This window comes from Leopardus geoffroyi, chromosome D2, assembly GCF_018350155.1.
Source record: "Leopardus geoffroyi isolate Oge1 chromosome D2, O.geoffroyi_Oge1_pat1.0, whole genome shotgun sequence".
Classification (NCBI taxonomy): Eukaryota; Metazoa; Chordata; class Mammalia; order Carnivora; family Felidae; genus Leopardus; species Leopardus geoffroyi.
In genome coordinates, this window is record NC_059334.1 from 12,874,739 (window position 1) to 12,889,025 (window position 14,287).

Below are 14,287 nucleotides of genomic sequence, written 5' to 3' on the forward strand. Positions count from 1 at the left end.
TAAGTGAGCCAAGTCAATACCGTGGACAAGGGGGAGGAAAAGTATTGAATCTTGGGCCGGGTCTAGAAGTATGTGGTCTCCGGGTTCCAAATAGGAACATCCGTGTTACGGTCTCTGTGGCTTTAAGGGTCCCTCCACTTGGCCTAACAGCCACAATAGTAATTACCTCTAATAATAATCACAGACACGGACAAGGTGCTCACCGTGAGCTGGGTCCTTTACATATGTGAACGCGGTGTGCTAAGTGCCTTGTGTTCGCTAGTTCGCTTAATCCTCATGGCGACCGCACGAGGCAGGTACTATTTGTGTGCCCATTTTATGCATAAGGACACGGAAGCCACTGGCCCGAAGTCACAGGGCTCACAGTGGTGCAGCAGGAGGGTCAGGCAGGCAGCCTGGCTCCAGGACCTGCTGTGTTGCCTCTTGGGAGACCTCTCCCCTCCCTCACCCTCCTTGGCTCCCCACCTCCCCGAGGCCAGTGCAAAGCCGAGTGGACAAGCTAGACAGAGAGCCCTCTGTGCTTGAAAACTCCAGCTGCGTGTTACAACCAGAGTCGGAATTCCGACCCTCCCTGAGACCGTCGATAACGTTCATGGTAAATCCGCACAGTCCCCAACTCAGAAATCAGTGTTTTTGCCCTCTGGCAAATCCATCTGGAAGCACCCACACGCTTGGTCTCCTAGAAACCGAGAAGGGGACTGATGGGCGGGCTCTTCTCTTAGATGGCTGTTGGACTGACCTCTGCCTTTCCCAGGTCACAACTACTGCTCGGTGAACAATGGTGGCTGCACCCACCTCTGCTTGGCCACCCCCGGAAGCAGGACCTGCCGTTGCCCTGACAACACCCTGGGAGTTGACTGCATCGAGCGGAAATGAAGACAAGAAGGCCTCGTTCCCTCGGCAGGTACTCAGCGTCACCCTACTTGAAAGGGTCCAGACTGAAAACTGTCCCACCTGGTGGCGATCAGGCCCAGGTCCTACCCAGCCTGAGCCCCGACAGTATTCCCCTCACTGTTCCCCAAAACATATGCCCCCGGCTTCTGGAATGGGAAAGCCCCTTCCCCCTCCACAAAGACAGAAAACCCCGACTCCGGATTATGTGCCCATTCCAGTGCCCTGGAAACTGTCCCCAGTTTATCCCCCTGGTGATGAGCAGGGCCCACCCAGGCCTGAGCTGCCCCCTCCCCCTGTGGCCTTATAAGCTCAGCCTCACTCTGACACACCCACCATCCTGTTAACTCCCCGACGCACCAGCCAGGGCCACCTGGGCAAGGCCGTGAATGAAGAAGGGAGTTAACCCTCCCCCTCTTTGTTTCTCTTGGTGCTCTGATTTCCCTCTTCATGCTCCTCGCTTTTTACTCCCAAGTTCTATACCACCTGCATCCTGCCCAAGGCCCCCATCATAGTGAGCGAGCCCTGCCGTTTTGTTCAAAACCCACCTGGTCTTAGGGCCATGTGGATACGTATGGTCGATCATCAGCATTCCCTCCCAGATAAGTGACTGGCATTTCGGCAGCAGCCCTTGGTAGGCCAAGCCCTGCAATCAAAGGAGTGTCCAGTGGTAGGAATTTCAACACGTAGAGTCGGGTTTTGAGGACGAGGATTCTTGGATGTGCCTTAAATTACACCATTGGATACCAAACGATCCCACTTTGCCCAAAGCACCTGGATCCGAGCATCTGGTCTCTGGAGCAGCATGGCCCCACTGGGGGCTGGTGCCAGTGGTGGCGGGTCTATAGGCCTTCATCTCCCACCTCCACTGCTGAGAGCCAACCTACAGTCAGTCAGCATGAGCCCGTGTCTCCTTTGTTTCCCCCTCTGTTCATGGCTCTTGCTGGCTGTGTTCCCACCTACAGGGGCCAGAGTGAGTATTTATATTCCTGACCCAGACCCGTTATTGCTCATTGGTGTAATTCAAGGGACCGTCGCCACATTTCATGTTTATGTTTCCACAGTTTGTTTAGAAACATCTCCTGGCCGTACGAGCAGCTAGTGTTATCTTTTTATCAGCTGCCATCCCGAGGTGCAAAACAGTAGGAATTTTGGATTGAAAGTGGGGCATCAGGAGATGGAATCTGTAAAGATTGGGGTAAGGGCGCAGAGAAGGCTCAGGAGAAAGTGTCACAAAGAGGTTGGTCAGGAGCAGGAGTGGAAAACCCAAGAGGAAAGGGGAGAAGAAGGTATTTAGCAACGGCAAGAAGAAAAACTCTTCAAAGAGAAAATGGCACGTTTTGCCAGAGGACACCTTCGCTTGAGGACGTGGAAGAATTTGTTTGTTTTTCTCCTTGGGGAAGAGGTCCTTCCCTTATCTGCAAACCTCAGTACACTCATCACCCCTCCAGCCGGTATCCCCTCCTCACTTTGTCCTCATGTGCTGTGGCATCACAATGGAGCCTGGACCGGGAACGAGCCTTGCCCTGAATGATTGGAGTTCCTTCTGAGAGCCAAACACATTCCCGAGAATCACGCAGTTTGGGGAACGTGTGGGTCTTTTATCCAGCTCAGCCCCATGAATTAGTTTCACCTTTTTATATTTATCATTCCATATCAAGCCCTCTATATCAAATGTTTGTCATGATTTTGTATAATTTTTTTTAACTATTTTATTCATTCTACTAGATTCATTCTAAAAGTTTTCAGACGGTAAATTCTTAAACTGTGGAAACCACTGAAGGTGCTTATTAACTGTTCCCCCCAGATTTTTACAAGTATTGGATGATTCCTTGAGTTTACAGTTGTATAAATATCAGTGCAGAAAATAAAATTTTTTTCATAAAAAAGAGTCTTTATGCTTTTTGAATAAAGAGATTTAATGTTGGGGGCTGATTCACAATGAGAAGATCGCCATTTAATAATCTGCAAAATCTTGGGGTGTCTGGGTGGCTCAGTGGGTTAAGCGTCCCACTCTTGATTTTGACTCAGGTCATGATCTCACAGTTTGTGAGTTCGAGCCCTGCATTGGGCTCTGCACTGACAGTGTGGAACCTGCTTGGGATTCTCTCTCTCTCTCTCTCTCTCTCTCTCACTCTCTCTCAAATAAATAAAACTCTTTTAAAAAAATCTGCAAAATCTGTGGCACCCCCAGTGTTACAAGGGGTGGTTTGTTTCCCACAAAAGACTTAGGGGCTTATTGAATTAAAAAATCATTCTACCAGGGACCCCAAACCACCCTTTTGGACATTGTTTTCATGTTCTAGAAAACTGTTCTTCAACCGCAGGCAATAGAGTTTCCTAACTCAGTTCTGAAGATGAGCTGTGTTTTTTTCTTTTCCCTCTCCTCACCTCCAGAAGGAACAAAGACACTTTCCTGGCACTGACCGTGGCCTGAGATCCCTGGACTGTTCCGTGCTGGCCCTTGGGTGGGATGGGAATGGGGCTTTGACCTGGATAGAGCGAAGGGGGGCTCAGAAGTTGCAGGGGTGATGATGCTCAGAGCTGCTGTTGTAGGCAGAAGGGAACTGGTACCCGTGGGACATGACAGCATCCATGGGACCAGTGACAGCCTGCCAACATGAACTTCCTAAAGGGGACAGCTTCTGTTTGGGCTAAAACTTACAGTGTTTTAGGTTCATAAAACCTAGTTACCTAAAGGGTACATCAGGGCAGGTGGTAGAGTGGGGTGGTCCGGAGATACATCTCTACCAAGACAAGGACTGCACTGGCAGGAACTGTCTGCATGAACTACTTTGGATCTCTAGATGTAGGAAAACACAGCTGCACCCCAGGGAGAGCTTGATGAAGAGGCTGCTGAATTTCGGTCAATTTCAGCTTTTCCTGAGTCGTGGTGGCCATCCGCCGTCATGCAGCCCCACTGTGGGGCAGAGGGGACAGCAGCCCAAGCTCCTAGAGTGGCATTGCTGGGGCCAGGGTGGGCCATAAGGACCTTGTTCTCCAAAAATCAGGGTTGTGTGTTCTGATTGCTGACTGCTGCTTTTAATTGTTGGGGGGCCAGCACATGGAAAAAGTCTTGAGGACCTTAGATTTGACAATGGTTTCTTGCAGATGACATCAAAAGCCCAAACCTCAAAAGAAAAACAAATAGATCGGTCTTCAAAATTAAAAACTTCTGTGCACCAAAGGACACAACTAAGACAGCAAAAAGACAACCAACCCATGGAAGGGGAGAAAGTATTTGCAAATCCTGGTTAGTATCCAGAGTATATAAAGAACGACAACTCAGCAGTGACCATAACAAAAAACCCAATTCAAAAGTGGACAAAAGATTTGAATAAACATTTTTTTTTTCAAAAGAAATCTACACATGGCCAATAAGTGGACAAAAAGATGCTCAACACCATTCATCATTAGGGAAATGCAAGTCAGAAGCACAATTAGATGTCACTTCACATCAGTTAGGATGGCTATCAGAAAATCAAAACCAAAACCAAGCAGGCAAACAAAAAAGACCAGAAAATAATAAGTGTTGAGGAGGATTTGGAAAATGGAAGCCTTGTGCATAGCCAGTGGAAATGTAGACTGGTGTAGCAGGAAGGAAGGCAGCTTTGTGGTTCCTCAAAAAGTTGAGTAGAAAATTACAGTACTTCTGGGGCGCCTGGGTGGTTCAGTTGCTTAAGTGTCCGACTTCAGCTCAGATCATGATCTCGCGATTCGTAAGTTTGAGCCCCGCATCTGGCTCTCTGCTGTCAGCATGGAGCCCACATTGGATGCTCTCTCTCTCTCTCTCTCAAAAGTAAACTTTGAAAAAAAGAAGAAAATTATCATAACTTCCAGGTAGACACCCAGAGGAATTGAAAGCAGGGGCTCAAATGGATACTTGTCCATCAGTGTTCATGGACAAGTATCACCTGTTCACCTTAACCAAAGACGAAAACAACCCGGGTGCCCATCAACAGATGAAAGGATAAATAAAATGTACTCATACAATGAAATATTCAGCTATAAAGAGGAAAAAGTTTCCAAGAACATAGATGAAACTTGAAGTTGTTATGCTAAGTGAAGTGAGCCAGACACAAAGGAACCAATATTGCATGATTCCACACATGTGAGGTACTTCGAATAGGCAAATTCACAGAGACGGAAAGTAGATGAGAGAATACCGGGGCGGGTAGCAGGGGGAATAGAGAGTTATCACTTAACGGTTTCAGAGTTTTTATTTAGGGTAATGAAAGAGTTGGGGACGTAGATGGTGGTGATGCCCTGACGACACTGTGAATGTACTTACAGCCCCTGAATCACACACTTAAAAATAGTTAAAATGGCAAATTTTATGTTATATATATTCTATCACAACTTCTAAAAATTAATGTAATATACCAAGAGCCATAAAACGTGTACTTTAAATAAGTGAAGTATATGGCATGTGAATTATATACCAATAAAGCTTTTTTTTTTTTTTTTTTTTTTTTTTTTTTTTTTTTTTAAATTTTTTTTTTCAACGTTTATTTATTTTTGGGACAGAGAGAGACAGAGCATGAACGGGGGAGGGGCAGAGAGAGAGGGAGACACAGAATCAGAAACAGGCTCCAGGCTCTGAGCCATCAGCCCAGAGCCCGACGCGGGGCTCGAACTCACGGACCGCGAGATCGTGACCTGGCTGAAGTCGGACGCTTAACCGACTGCGCCACCCAGGCGCCCCTTTTTTTTTTTTTTTTAATTTGAGAGAGAGAGCGAGGGAGCGAGTGGGAGAGAGGCAGAGGGAGGGAGAGAATGGACATGGGGCTCGACCCCACAACCCTGGGATCTGACCAGAGCCAAAATCAAGAGTCAGACGTTCAACCGACTGAACCACCCAGGTGCCCCAAAACTTCGTTTTCAAAAAAAAAAAAAAATCACTATAATTAAAAAAAGAAAAAAAACTTGTTACCAAAGGTTGGCAAAATGCTGATCACTGTTGTAGTTGGCTACATCGTATAGATTCCAGAATTCTAGTCTAGGTACTTCTGTGAAAGGATTTTGCAAATAGAACTAGGGTTATTGGGGGCCTGGGTGGCTCAGTCGGTTACGCATCGGGCTTCGGTTCAGGGCATGATCTCACAGTTTGTGAGTTCAAGCGCCACATTAGGCTCTAGGCTGACAGCTCAGAGCCTGGAGCCTGCTTCAGATTCTGTGTCTCCCTCTCTCTCTGCCCCTCCCCCACTCACACTCTGCCTGCCTCTCTCAAAAAATTAATAAACTGTAAAAAAAAAATTTTTTTAAAGAACTAAGGTTATTAACTACCTTAAAACAGGGGATTCTTTATCCTGGACAGTGGAGGTGGGCCCTTAGAGGAATGGGAGCACTTGGGTGGCCCAGTTGGTCTCTCTCAAAAAATAAATATTTTTTAAAAAATTAAAAAAAAAAAAAACAAAACAGAAGAGGAATGTTGAAGAATCAACTAAGGCAAAACCAGAAAGCAGGCAAGATGACGCTGAAGGGTAGGAAGGACCCGCCTGGACATTGGTGTCTTAATGGAGGAAGGCAGTTATGAGCGAGGAGCAAGGTTACCTCCACAAGCTGAAAACAATTCCTGGCTGGCGACCAGCAAATTGGGACCTCGGTCCTACGACTACAAGCAACTGAGTCCTGCTGTAACCTGAATGGGCCTGGAGGTGGGTTCTAACCCCAGAGCCTCCAGAAAGGGGTGGAGTCCTGCAGATGCCACAGTCACGGCCAGATGAGACCCTCAGCAGAGGACCCACCTGAGCCACGCCGTGCTAATCGTCTCATCTACTCAGCTGTGAGACTTTCCACGGTGGCGTTTTGAGTCACAAAACGTGGGGCGACGTGTTACGGCAGCAACAGAAACCTAATACGCTGTTTCCGCTTGGGGTTATGTCAGATACTTTCCATTTGTCCATCTGCTCTCCCCGTCCTGATCCGAACCCCAAGAAGCCAAACCACGTGGATGACATAATGACTCCCTTGCCCCCTGGCCTCCTAGGAGGCAGAGGAGGGAAAGAAGAGAGCGAGAACAGATCTGTACCGCCCAGTCCCTCCCTGCTGAGTCTCCCTCCCAGGACCGGGTGTATCTCTTGACCAGAGGTCACAGCCCCTCTCCAGCTGTCCTCTCCCCACACCCCGCCAGTGGTCCCGAGAACCCCTTTCCTCCCCTAGTCAATCTGGGCGTCAGGGAGGTAACAGCTCAGGCTGGTTCCCCACACCCCACCCGTAACGTGAAACCTCGCTCAAATTATCCTAATGCCAGCGCACCTGCCTATCGAGACCCTACCTGATACAGTTCATAACGCTGTGATCTCTACTTGTATGTTCGTCTGTAGTTTCGTTCCAAAGGGGGGAAAAAAAGTTAAAATCTGTCTCCTGATCACCTCACATAATTTGTGTCCAACTGGGACACATGTTACAGTGTAGCTAGTGGGTATGAATCATACAGATGTACCCAAAAAATGTACCCGAAAAGTCCAGTTTCTTCCATAGCTCGTTGTGATTTTCAGACTTGGAGCCCTGCGATGGCAGACCGCTCACTCGGGGAGAATTCCGGTTCCGTTCAGTGATTTCTCCGTCACGCTGGGTCCTTCCTTAGGGGTCTCCCCCCACCCAGACCCCAGTCTAAAGTCTCTGTGGCTCGTGGGCCTGCTGCTGAGGACGCCCCCAGCCCAGTCCCCTCAGTCTTAGGCTGGCCTGGCACCCCCAGCAGTGGGGCCTGCGCTTGGCAGCTTGGCTTCGCGGGGTCTCTCTCTGTGGCTCTTGGAGTCATTGGTCCCGTGGTCCTCCCGGTCCCTCACTCTGCAGCCTCGTTACCCCGCCGCTTGGCCTGCTGGGGCTGCTGCGACTCCCTCAGCCCTCTCTGCCGCAGGGGTGAGGTGCGCTACGGGAGGGACAGGGCAGTGAGTGGGCCGGCCCTGCAGGGCTCCATGCCCCCACTTACCGGCTCAGTTCTCCCACCAGAGTGAGTGGGCCCGCTCAGTGGGCCTTCTTCCTTTTTCCCCACGCCTCCCCCCTGCTCGGAACTTAAAGAAAATTCAACAACAACAACAACCAGAGTTAAGAGATGGAAGGGCCAAACAGTCTTCAAGAACAGGCTCTGTGGTTGGTTTCTTGTTTGCTTGAAGGGTAGCTGAGAATCGCCCGGCCTAGGTGGCAGCCTGAGTGAGACGGAAGGTTCCCCACCTGGGCAGGTCTTCTCAAAGGCAGTTCCAGAAGAGACCACTAGAGGGCAGGAAAAGCCTCTCCGTGCCTGCTTGGCTGGTGGGGGTGGGGTGGAGGTTGAGGCTCGCAGGCCTGAAGGCCCAGATAACTTCCCCAAAAGATGGTGCTCAAGCTTTCCCATGTTGTTGCTCTAGAACTTTCCCAATATTGGTTAGTTGCCTCATCTGCTGCCAAAGGAAATCTAAATGTCGCAGTTTCTCCGTGTGCACAAGCCTGTGCAATTTAAATGCAGATCCCCCCCCCCCCAAATAGCCCTGGGGCGTTCCTCCCAAAGCCTTATCTGCCTCAAACATTTACAGATGACTGTGGTACCCAGTCAGGGCCATGCACTCAGCGTTGTGAAGTAGAATTGTATTTGTGAAGTAGCATTTATCTACCCGTTGCGCAAGTCAGGAAACTGAGGCCCAAAGTGAGGTAACTTGGCAAAGGTCAGTCAGCCACCAAATATCACAGCAGAACCCACGTCCGGATCTAGTTTGCTGTTTAGGCCACACTGTACACATCCTTCCCACCAGCCTTTTTACATAATACTTTAAACAAACTTATTTTTACTGTATCTTACTTTTATGTCTTTGTGTTCAACACATTTTACATTTAGAAAATTAGAAAGTCAAGGTAAGGCACAAGAAAAAGAAATCACCAGAAAGCTCACCATTTAGCAATCACCCCATTCTTTACATTGATCTCTTATCCCAGAAATGAAAACTCACTCACACACACAAAACCGGGTTGTATGTATTTTGTAAAAATGTGTGTAATAAAAAATGAGACCCTGCTAAATATACTTTTTGGGATTTTTGTTTTCTATTTAAATAAATGTGCATATGAACATCACTTTTTTTTTTTTTATTTTAAAACTTTTTTTTTTTCAACGTTTATTTATTTTTGGGACAGAGAGAGACAGAGCATGAACGGGGGAGGGGCAGAGAGAGAGGGAGACACAGAATCGGAAACAGGCTCCAGGCTCTGAGCCATCAGCCCACAGCCTGACGCGGGGCTTGAACTCACGGACCGCGAGATCGTGACCTGGCTGAAGTCGGACGCTTAACCGACTGCGCCACCCAGGCACCCCTATGAACATCACTTTTAATGTCCACATAGTGTTATATTCTGTGAAAGGACCATCAACTCTCACAAACCCTCTTATTGAAAAACATTTAGGATGTTTCATTGTTTTTTTCTTTCTTTCTTTCTTTCTTTCTTTCTTTCTTCCTTCCTTCCTTCCTTCCTTCCTTCCTTCCTTCCTTCCTTTCTTTCTTTCTTTCTTTCTTGCTTTCTTTTCTTTTTTCCTTCCTTCCTTCCTTTCTTTCCCTTTCATTTTTCCTTCCTTCCTTCCTTCCTTCCTTCCTTCCTTCCTTCCTTCCTTCGGTAAATAACAACACCCTTGTACTTAAAGTGTCCTTACTCATTTCTCTAGAATAAGACTTGCTATTATTAAAATGTTAAGGTGCACCTGGGAGGCTCAGTCCATTAAGCGTCTAACTTCAGCTCGGGTCATGATCTCATGGTCCATGGGTTCGAGCCCCATGTCGGGCTCTGTGCTGACAGCTCAGAGCCTGGAGCCTGCTTCGGATTCTGTGTCTCCCTCTCTCTCCACCCCTCCCCAACTCACACTCTGAGTCTCTATCAAAAATAAATAAACATTAAAAAAAAAATAAAGCTAACTAGCCTTTTGTCATATATATGACAAATACTGTTAAAAGAAGATTTTAATCTATATGTAGTCAATTCCTGCCTGTTCTACTGCACCATGTGCATCCCAGAGCAGCGTGAACTAGAATAAAAGCAGTGGCCTACAAGTCACGAGCCGAATGTGTCCAAACTCCGCCCTGTGGCAGATGGTATTTTTCAAGACGGCTGTGACACTGTCTCCCATCCCACGTATTCTTACGATCTTGTGTTGATGTGATGTTGGCGTTCCTCCCGAGAAGTAGGGCCTATGCTCCCTCTATTCGAATCGAAGGAAGCCCGTGACTACGAGGGCCTGCCGTGTGAAATCTGACGGTAATCTAGCAGAGTAAAACAGCTTCTCCTGGTCCCGTTGGACTCTGTCTCTAGGAGCCCAGCATCCGTGATGTGAGGAAGGCCAGGCCATATGGGAAGGTCACGTATACGTGTCTGGCCTGGTAGCCCCTGCTGAGGCCCCAGCCTACAGCAAGCATCAGCCACCAGATATTCAGGTGAGGAGACCTCCCAGGTGACTCCAGCCCGGGCCATTGTCTAACAGCAACCCCATGGCAGAGCCCGGTGGTCCTAGTCAACCCTCTGTTCGCAGTGTCAGCCCCGTTTTAAGTCAGAGCCTCTGAGTCTGGGATCAGGCATCGGTATTCTCTCTCTCTCTCTCTTTTTTTTTAAACGTTTATTTACTTTTGAGAGACAGAGATAGAGCATGAAGAGGGGAGGAGCAGAGAGAGAGGGAGACACAGGATCCGAAGCAGGCTCCAGGCTCCGAGCTGTCAGCACAGAGCCCGGTGCGGGGCTCAACCCACAAACCATGAGATCATGACCTGAGCTGAAGTCGGATGCTTAACTAAACGAGCCACCCAGGCGCCTAGGCATCAGTGTTCTCTTATGGCTCTTCATAAGTGATTCCGATGTGCAGCAAGGTGAGAATCATTGAAGGAGTTTCTGGGGGAGAAAAAGAACCTGAGGAAATTCTGATAGGGATCTAGTTGCATCCATAGGTCAATTTGGAGAGAACGACCATCTAAATAACATCGAAGCTTCCAGTCCAGCAACATGGATTGTCTCTCCGTTCGTTTAAGAAGAGCTACAATTCTGGAGCAACTTTTACACTCTGGTCCTTAGACTAAATCATGTATATAATCTGTATTTTACTGATATGTCATCTGGGCCCAGAGAGGTTAAGACACCTATCAAGGCCACACAGCCAGCATGCCAGAATTCTGAGCTTGATATGTCTCAGGCTATTTCCACTTCGATCTGTTGCCTTTTCTCTCGACTAAAGAGGCTGACAGGCCCCAGCCAGTTCTGGTTTAGGGCATTTCATTGGTATAATCAGCTGCCTTTAAAAAGAGATGAAGTATTGATGAAAACGAAAGGGAGATCAGGTGATCTGTAGTATCGTGGAAATATGTCCAAAATGCAGAGATTAAGTGAATAAGGAAGTCACAGAACACTGTGTGTCCTACCTAGTACCTATTCTCCCACGGTCAAGGATGTGTATTTACACTTGGGGAAGTCCTGGAGGGAGACATAAATTTTTCACTGTTGTAGACTATCCTCTAGTGTCTTAAAATTTTTTTTAATGTTTATTTATTTTTGAGAGAGAGAGAGAGAGCACATGAGCGAGTGAGCAGGGGAGGGGCAGAGAGAGAGAGAGACAGAATCCAAAGCAGGCTCCAGACTCTCAGCTGTCAGCACAGAGCCCGACTCGGGACTCAAACCCACAAACCATGAGATCATGACCTGAGCTGAAGTCAGACGCTTAACCGACTGAGCCACTCAGGCAGCCCATGTCCTCTACTGTCTCTAGAATGCTTTACTGTATGGGGCTCCTGGGTGGCGTATTCAGTTAAGCGTCCAGCTCTCGGTTTCGGCTCAGGTCACGATCTCATGGTTTGTGGGTTCGAGCCCTGCATTGGGCTCTGTGCCGACAGCGAGAATCCTGCTTGGGATCTCTGTCTCCCTCTCTCTCTGCCCCTCCCCTGTGCCCTCTCTCTTTGTCTCTCTCTCTCTCTCTCTCTCATAAATAAATATTTTCCAAAAAGTGCTTTATTGTAAGCAAGCATTGTCTTTACAAGGAAAAGAATTTCTAGCTGAGAGAGATGGGGAAAGATTTTCCCCATGTTGCCAATTGCAGAACCTTGAAAATGGGAAGTTCCTTGGTTCTGCTTCACAGCTTAGTGCCCGTGAGTCCATCCTCCTGGGGTCACTGGTACGTGCTGTGCCCGGCGGGGGTGGGGGTGGGGGTCGGAAGGTGCACACCCCAGGGAATGGGCCGTATCCTTTAGTCTGCGGGTGGCCTCTGAGGCACACACGAGCCATGTCCCCGATCTCCGGAGCCACTTCACCCATGGCTGATGTGGGTCTTGCAGTAGTTCCTGTCTACGGTCGAAGGTAGCACGTGAAAGTGACAAAGAGGAAGAGGCGGCTGTGACAGCGAGAGAAGGGGTCTGGGCAGGGCCACCTGCTCTGCCCTCTGGGGAGGGAGTGCTCCTGCAAAAGTCTGGCCAGGACAGGGGATGCACTCTAGTGCTGCCCTCAGGGTCCCTGCAGACCCGGGGTAGGTGAGCCCGGCACTCTGCCTCTCCCTGTCCCTTCGGTCATCGCCCCCAGCCAACAGCCTTCCCCACCGCCACAGTCCCCAACTTTCCCTCACCAGGGCATTTCTCACCGGGCACTGAAATGACCCATTTCTGTGTCCACTTCCAAGACTGGCCTGCGAGTTTTGTGAAGACAAGAACTCTGTCTCTCTCTCTCTTTTTTAAGTTTATTTATTTATTTTGAGAGACAGAGAAAGTGAGCAGGGGAGGGGCAGAGACAGAGGGAGAGAGAATCCCAAGCAGGCTCCGCGCTGTCAGCGTAGAGCCCGATGTGGGACTCAAACCCATGACCCGTGAGATCATGACCTGAGCTGAAACCAAGAGTTGGGCGCTTAACCGACAGAGCCACCCAGGCGCCCCTAGGAGGCAGCTTTAATAAGCAAAGGGAACTTGCATTCGAGGCTCATCTTGGGTGGCTGCAAGACAAATGGATCCCCACCCTTGCCGCCACATCTTAAGTTTATCTACAGAGAGGCCGTAACTGGGTTAAGTATACCTTGCAGGTGTTCTCAACGACACATCATGATCTCAAGGCTGTATCCTTGGAGGAGACTGTAGGAGCAGGAAAGGTGAGCTACATCCACATTCCAAGGACAGGAGAGGGCGAGAAGCCTCTGATGGCCTGGGGCCAGCTCTTGGGTCAACTGGCGGTCACATCTTTTTGATGACTTTCGCCAGCAGGCAGGCACCATGGCCCTAAGTATAAGCAGATGGGTGTGCTCGTGGGCAGATGAGACTTCCTGCCCAGAGGTAAGCCGACATGTTATTTTAGGACAAATGATTCTATTTAATGAATATAAATATTTTATACGTCACCTCTTTCCAAAAAGAAATGGAGACAGCTGCCCATTTCTTAAGGGAAATTGGGTTTTGTATGTTAGGGAGCTCTGTGTTCCGGAAGTTTTGTAACCATTTGCTTATTAGGTTCCCTTGACCCTGGCCTGAAAGGGAAAGTGGGAAATGAAACAGAATAGCCTTAGGCGAAGCAGACTGTCTCAGGAAAGCCTGAGGTGCCTGAGGGTTGGGGAACAAAGGGCTGCTATGGGCTCTCCTCGGACCCCCCCACCCCCGTCCTGGGGGAAGGTCAGATCACTGAACTGTCCCCTTCAGAGCCCAGAAGCCGGCCACCCTGTGGAGAGTCCATCTTCTATGGCCACATTTTCACCTGGGTTTTGTGATCATCCCAGCTAGGAGCTTAATTACTCCTTTCCTATTTTTATTTCCTTACCTCTTCCTGCCATTGACATACCCTGGCGATATAATTGAGGAATAATTCCTCTATTTCAAAAAGTTAGAATTTGTTGGTCACCCATTTGCTTTTTATAGTATTTACTTGCACATCTGGAGTTCAAGCAAAGATAAAACCTCCTTTCCCTGGGGCAGTGTGTCATAAGCTCAGTTTTTAGAGGTCTATTTTATTTTTCTTAAAGTTTATTTATATATTTTGAGAGAGTGTGTGCAAGCTGGGGAGAGGCAGAGAGAGAGAGAGAGAGAGAGAGAGAGAGAGAGAGAGAGAGAGAATCCCAAGCAGGCTCCGTGCTGTCAGAGCAGACCCTGATGCAGGGCTGGAACCCATGACACTGTGAGATCATGACCTGAGCCTAAATCAAGAGTCAGATGCTGAACTGACTGAGCCACCCAGTTGCCTCTCATTAGCTCATTATTCACAAGTTCTTGGAATATATAGAAGAATCAGGAATTTTAGCCTGGGTTTAGTTAGTGATTAGATTCCTTTTGCTGTATTATTTTCATATTATTTGTTTATGAAACAAATATATTATTTTAGCCTGGGTTTAGCTAGTGATTAGATTCCTTTTGCTGTATTATTTCATATTATTTGTTTACAAAGTCAAGGCACTCTGTGCCTAGAGATGGCTGACAAAACTTCACGGCTA

General features: G+C 48.3%; 1 protein-coding gene across 1 annotated transcript in view; it reads left to right on the forward strand.

Annotated features, from left to right (window-relative positions):
- The window catches only part of NID1 (nidogen 1), an 83,818-nt gene extending 81,036 nt beyond the window's left edge, over positions 1-2,782 (forward strand). Inside the window, exon 20 of the mRNA XM_045437276.1 lies at positions 755-2,782. Coding sequence (XP_045293232.1) covers positions 755-876 — 122 coding nt within the window. The 3' untranslated portion in view covers positions 877-2,782. The remainder of the gene's footprint in view (positions 1-754) is intronic.
- Positions 2,783-14,287: the final 11,505 nt, after the last annotated feature.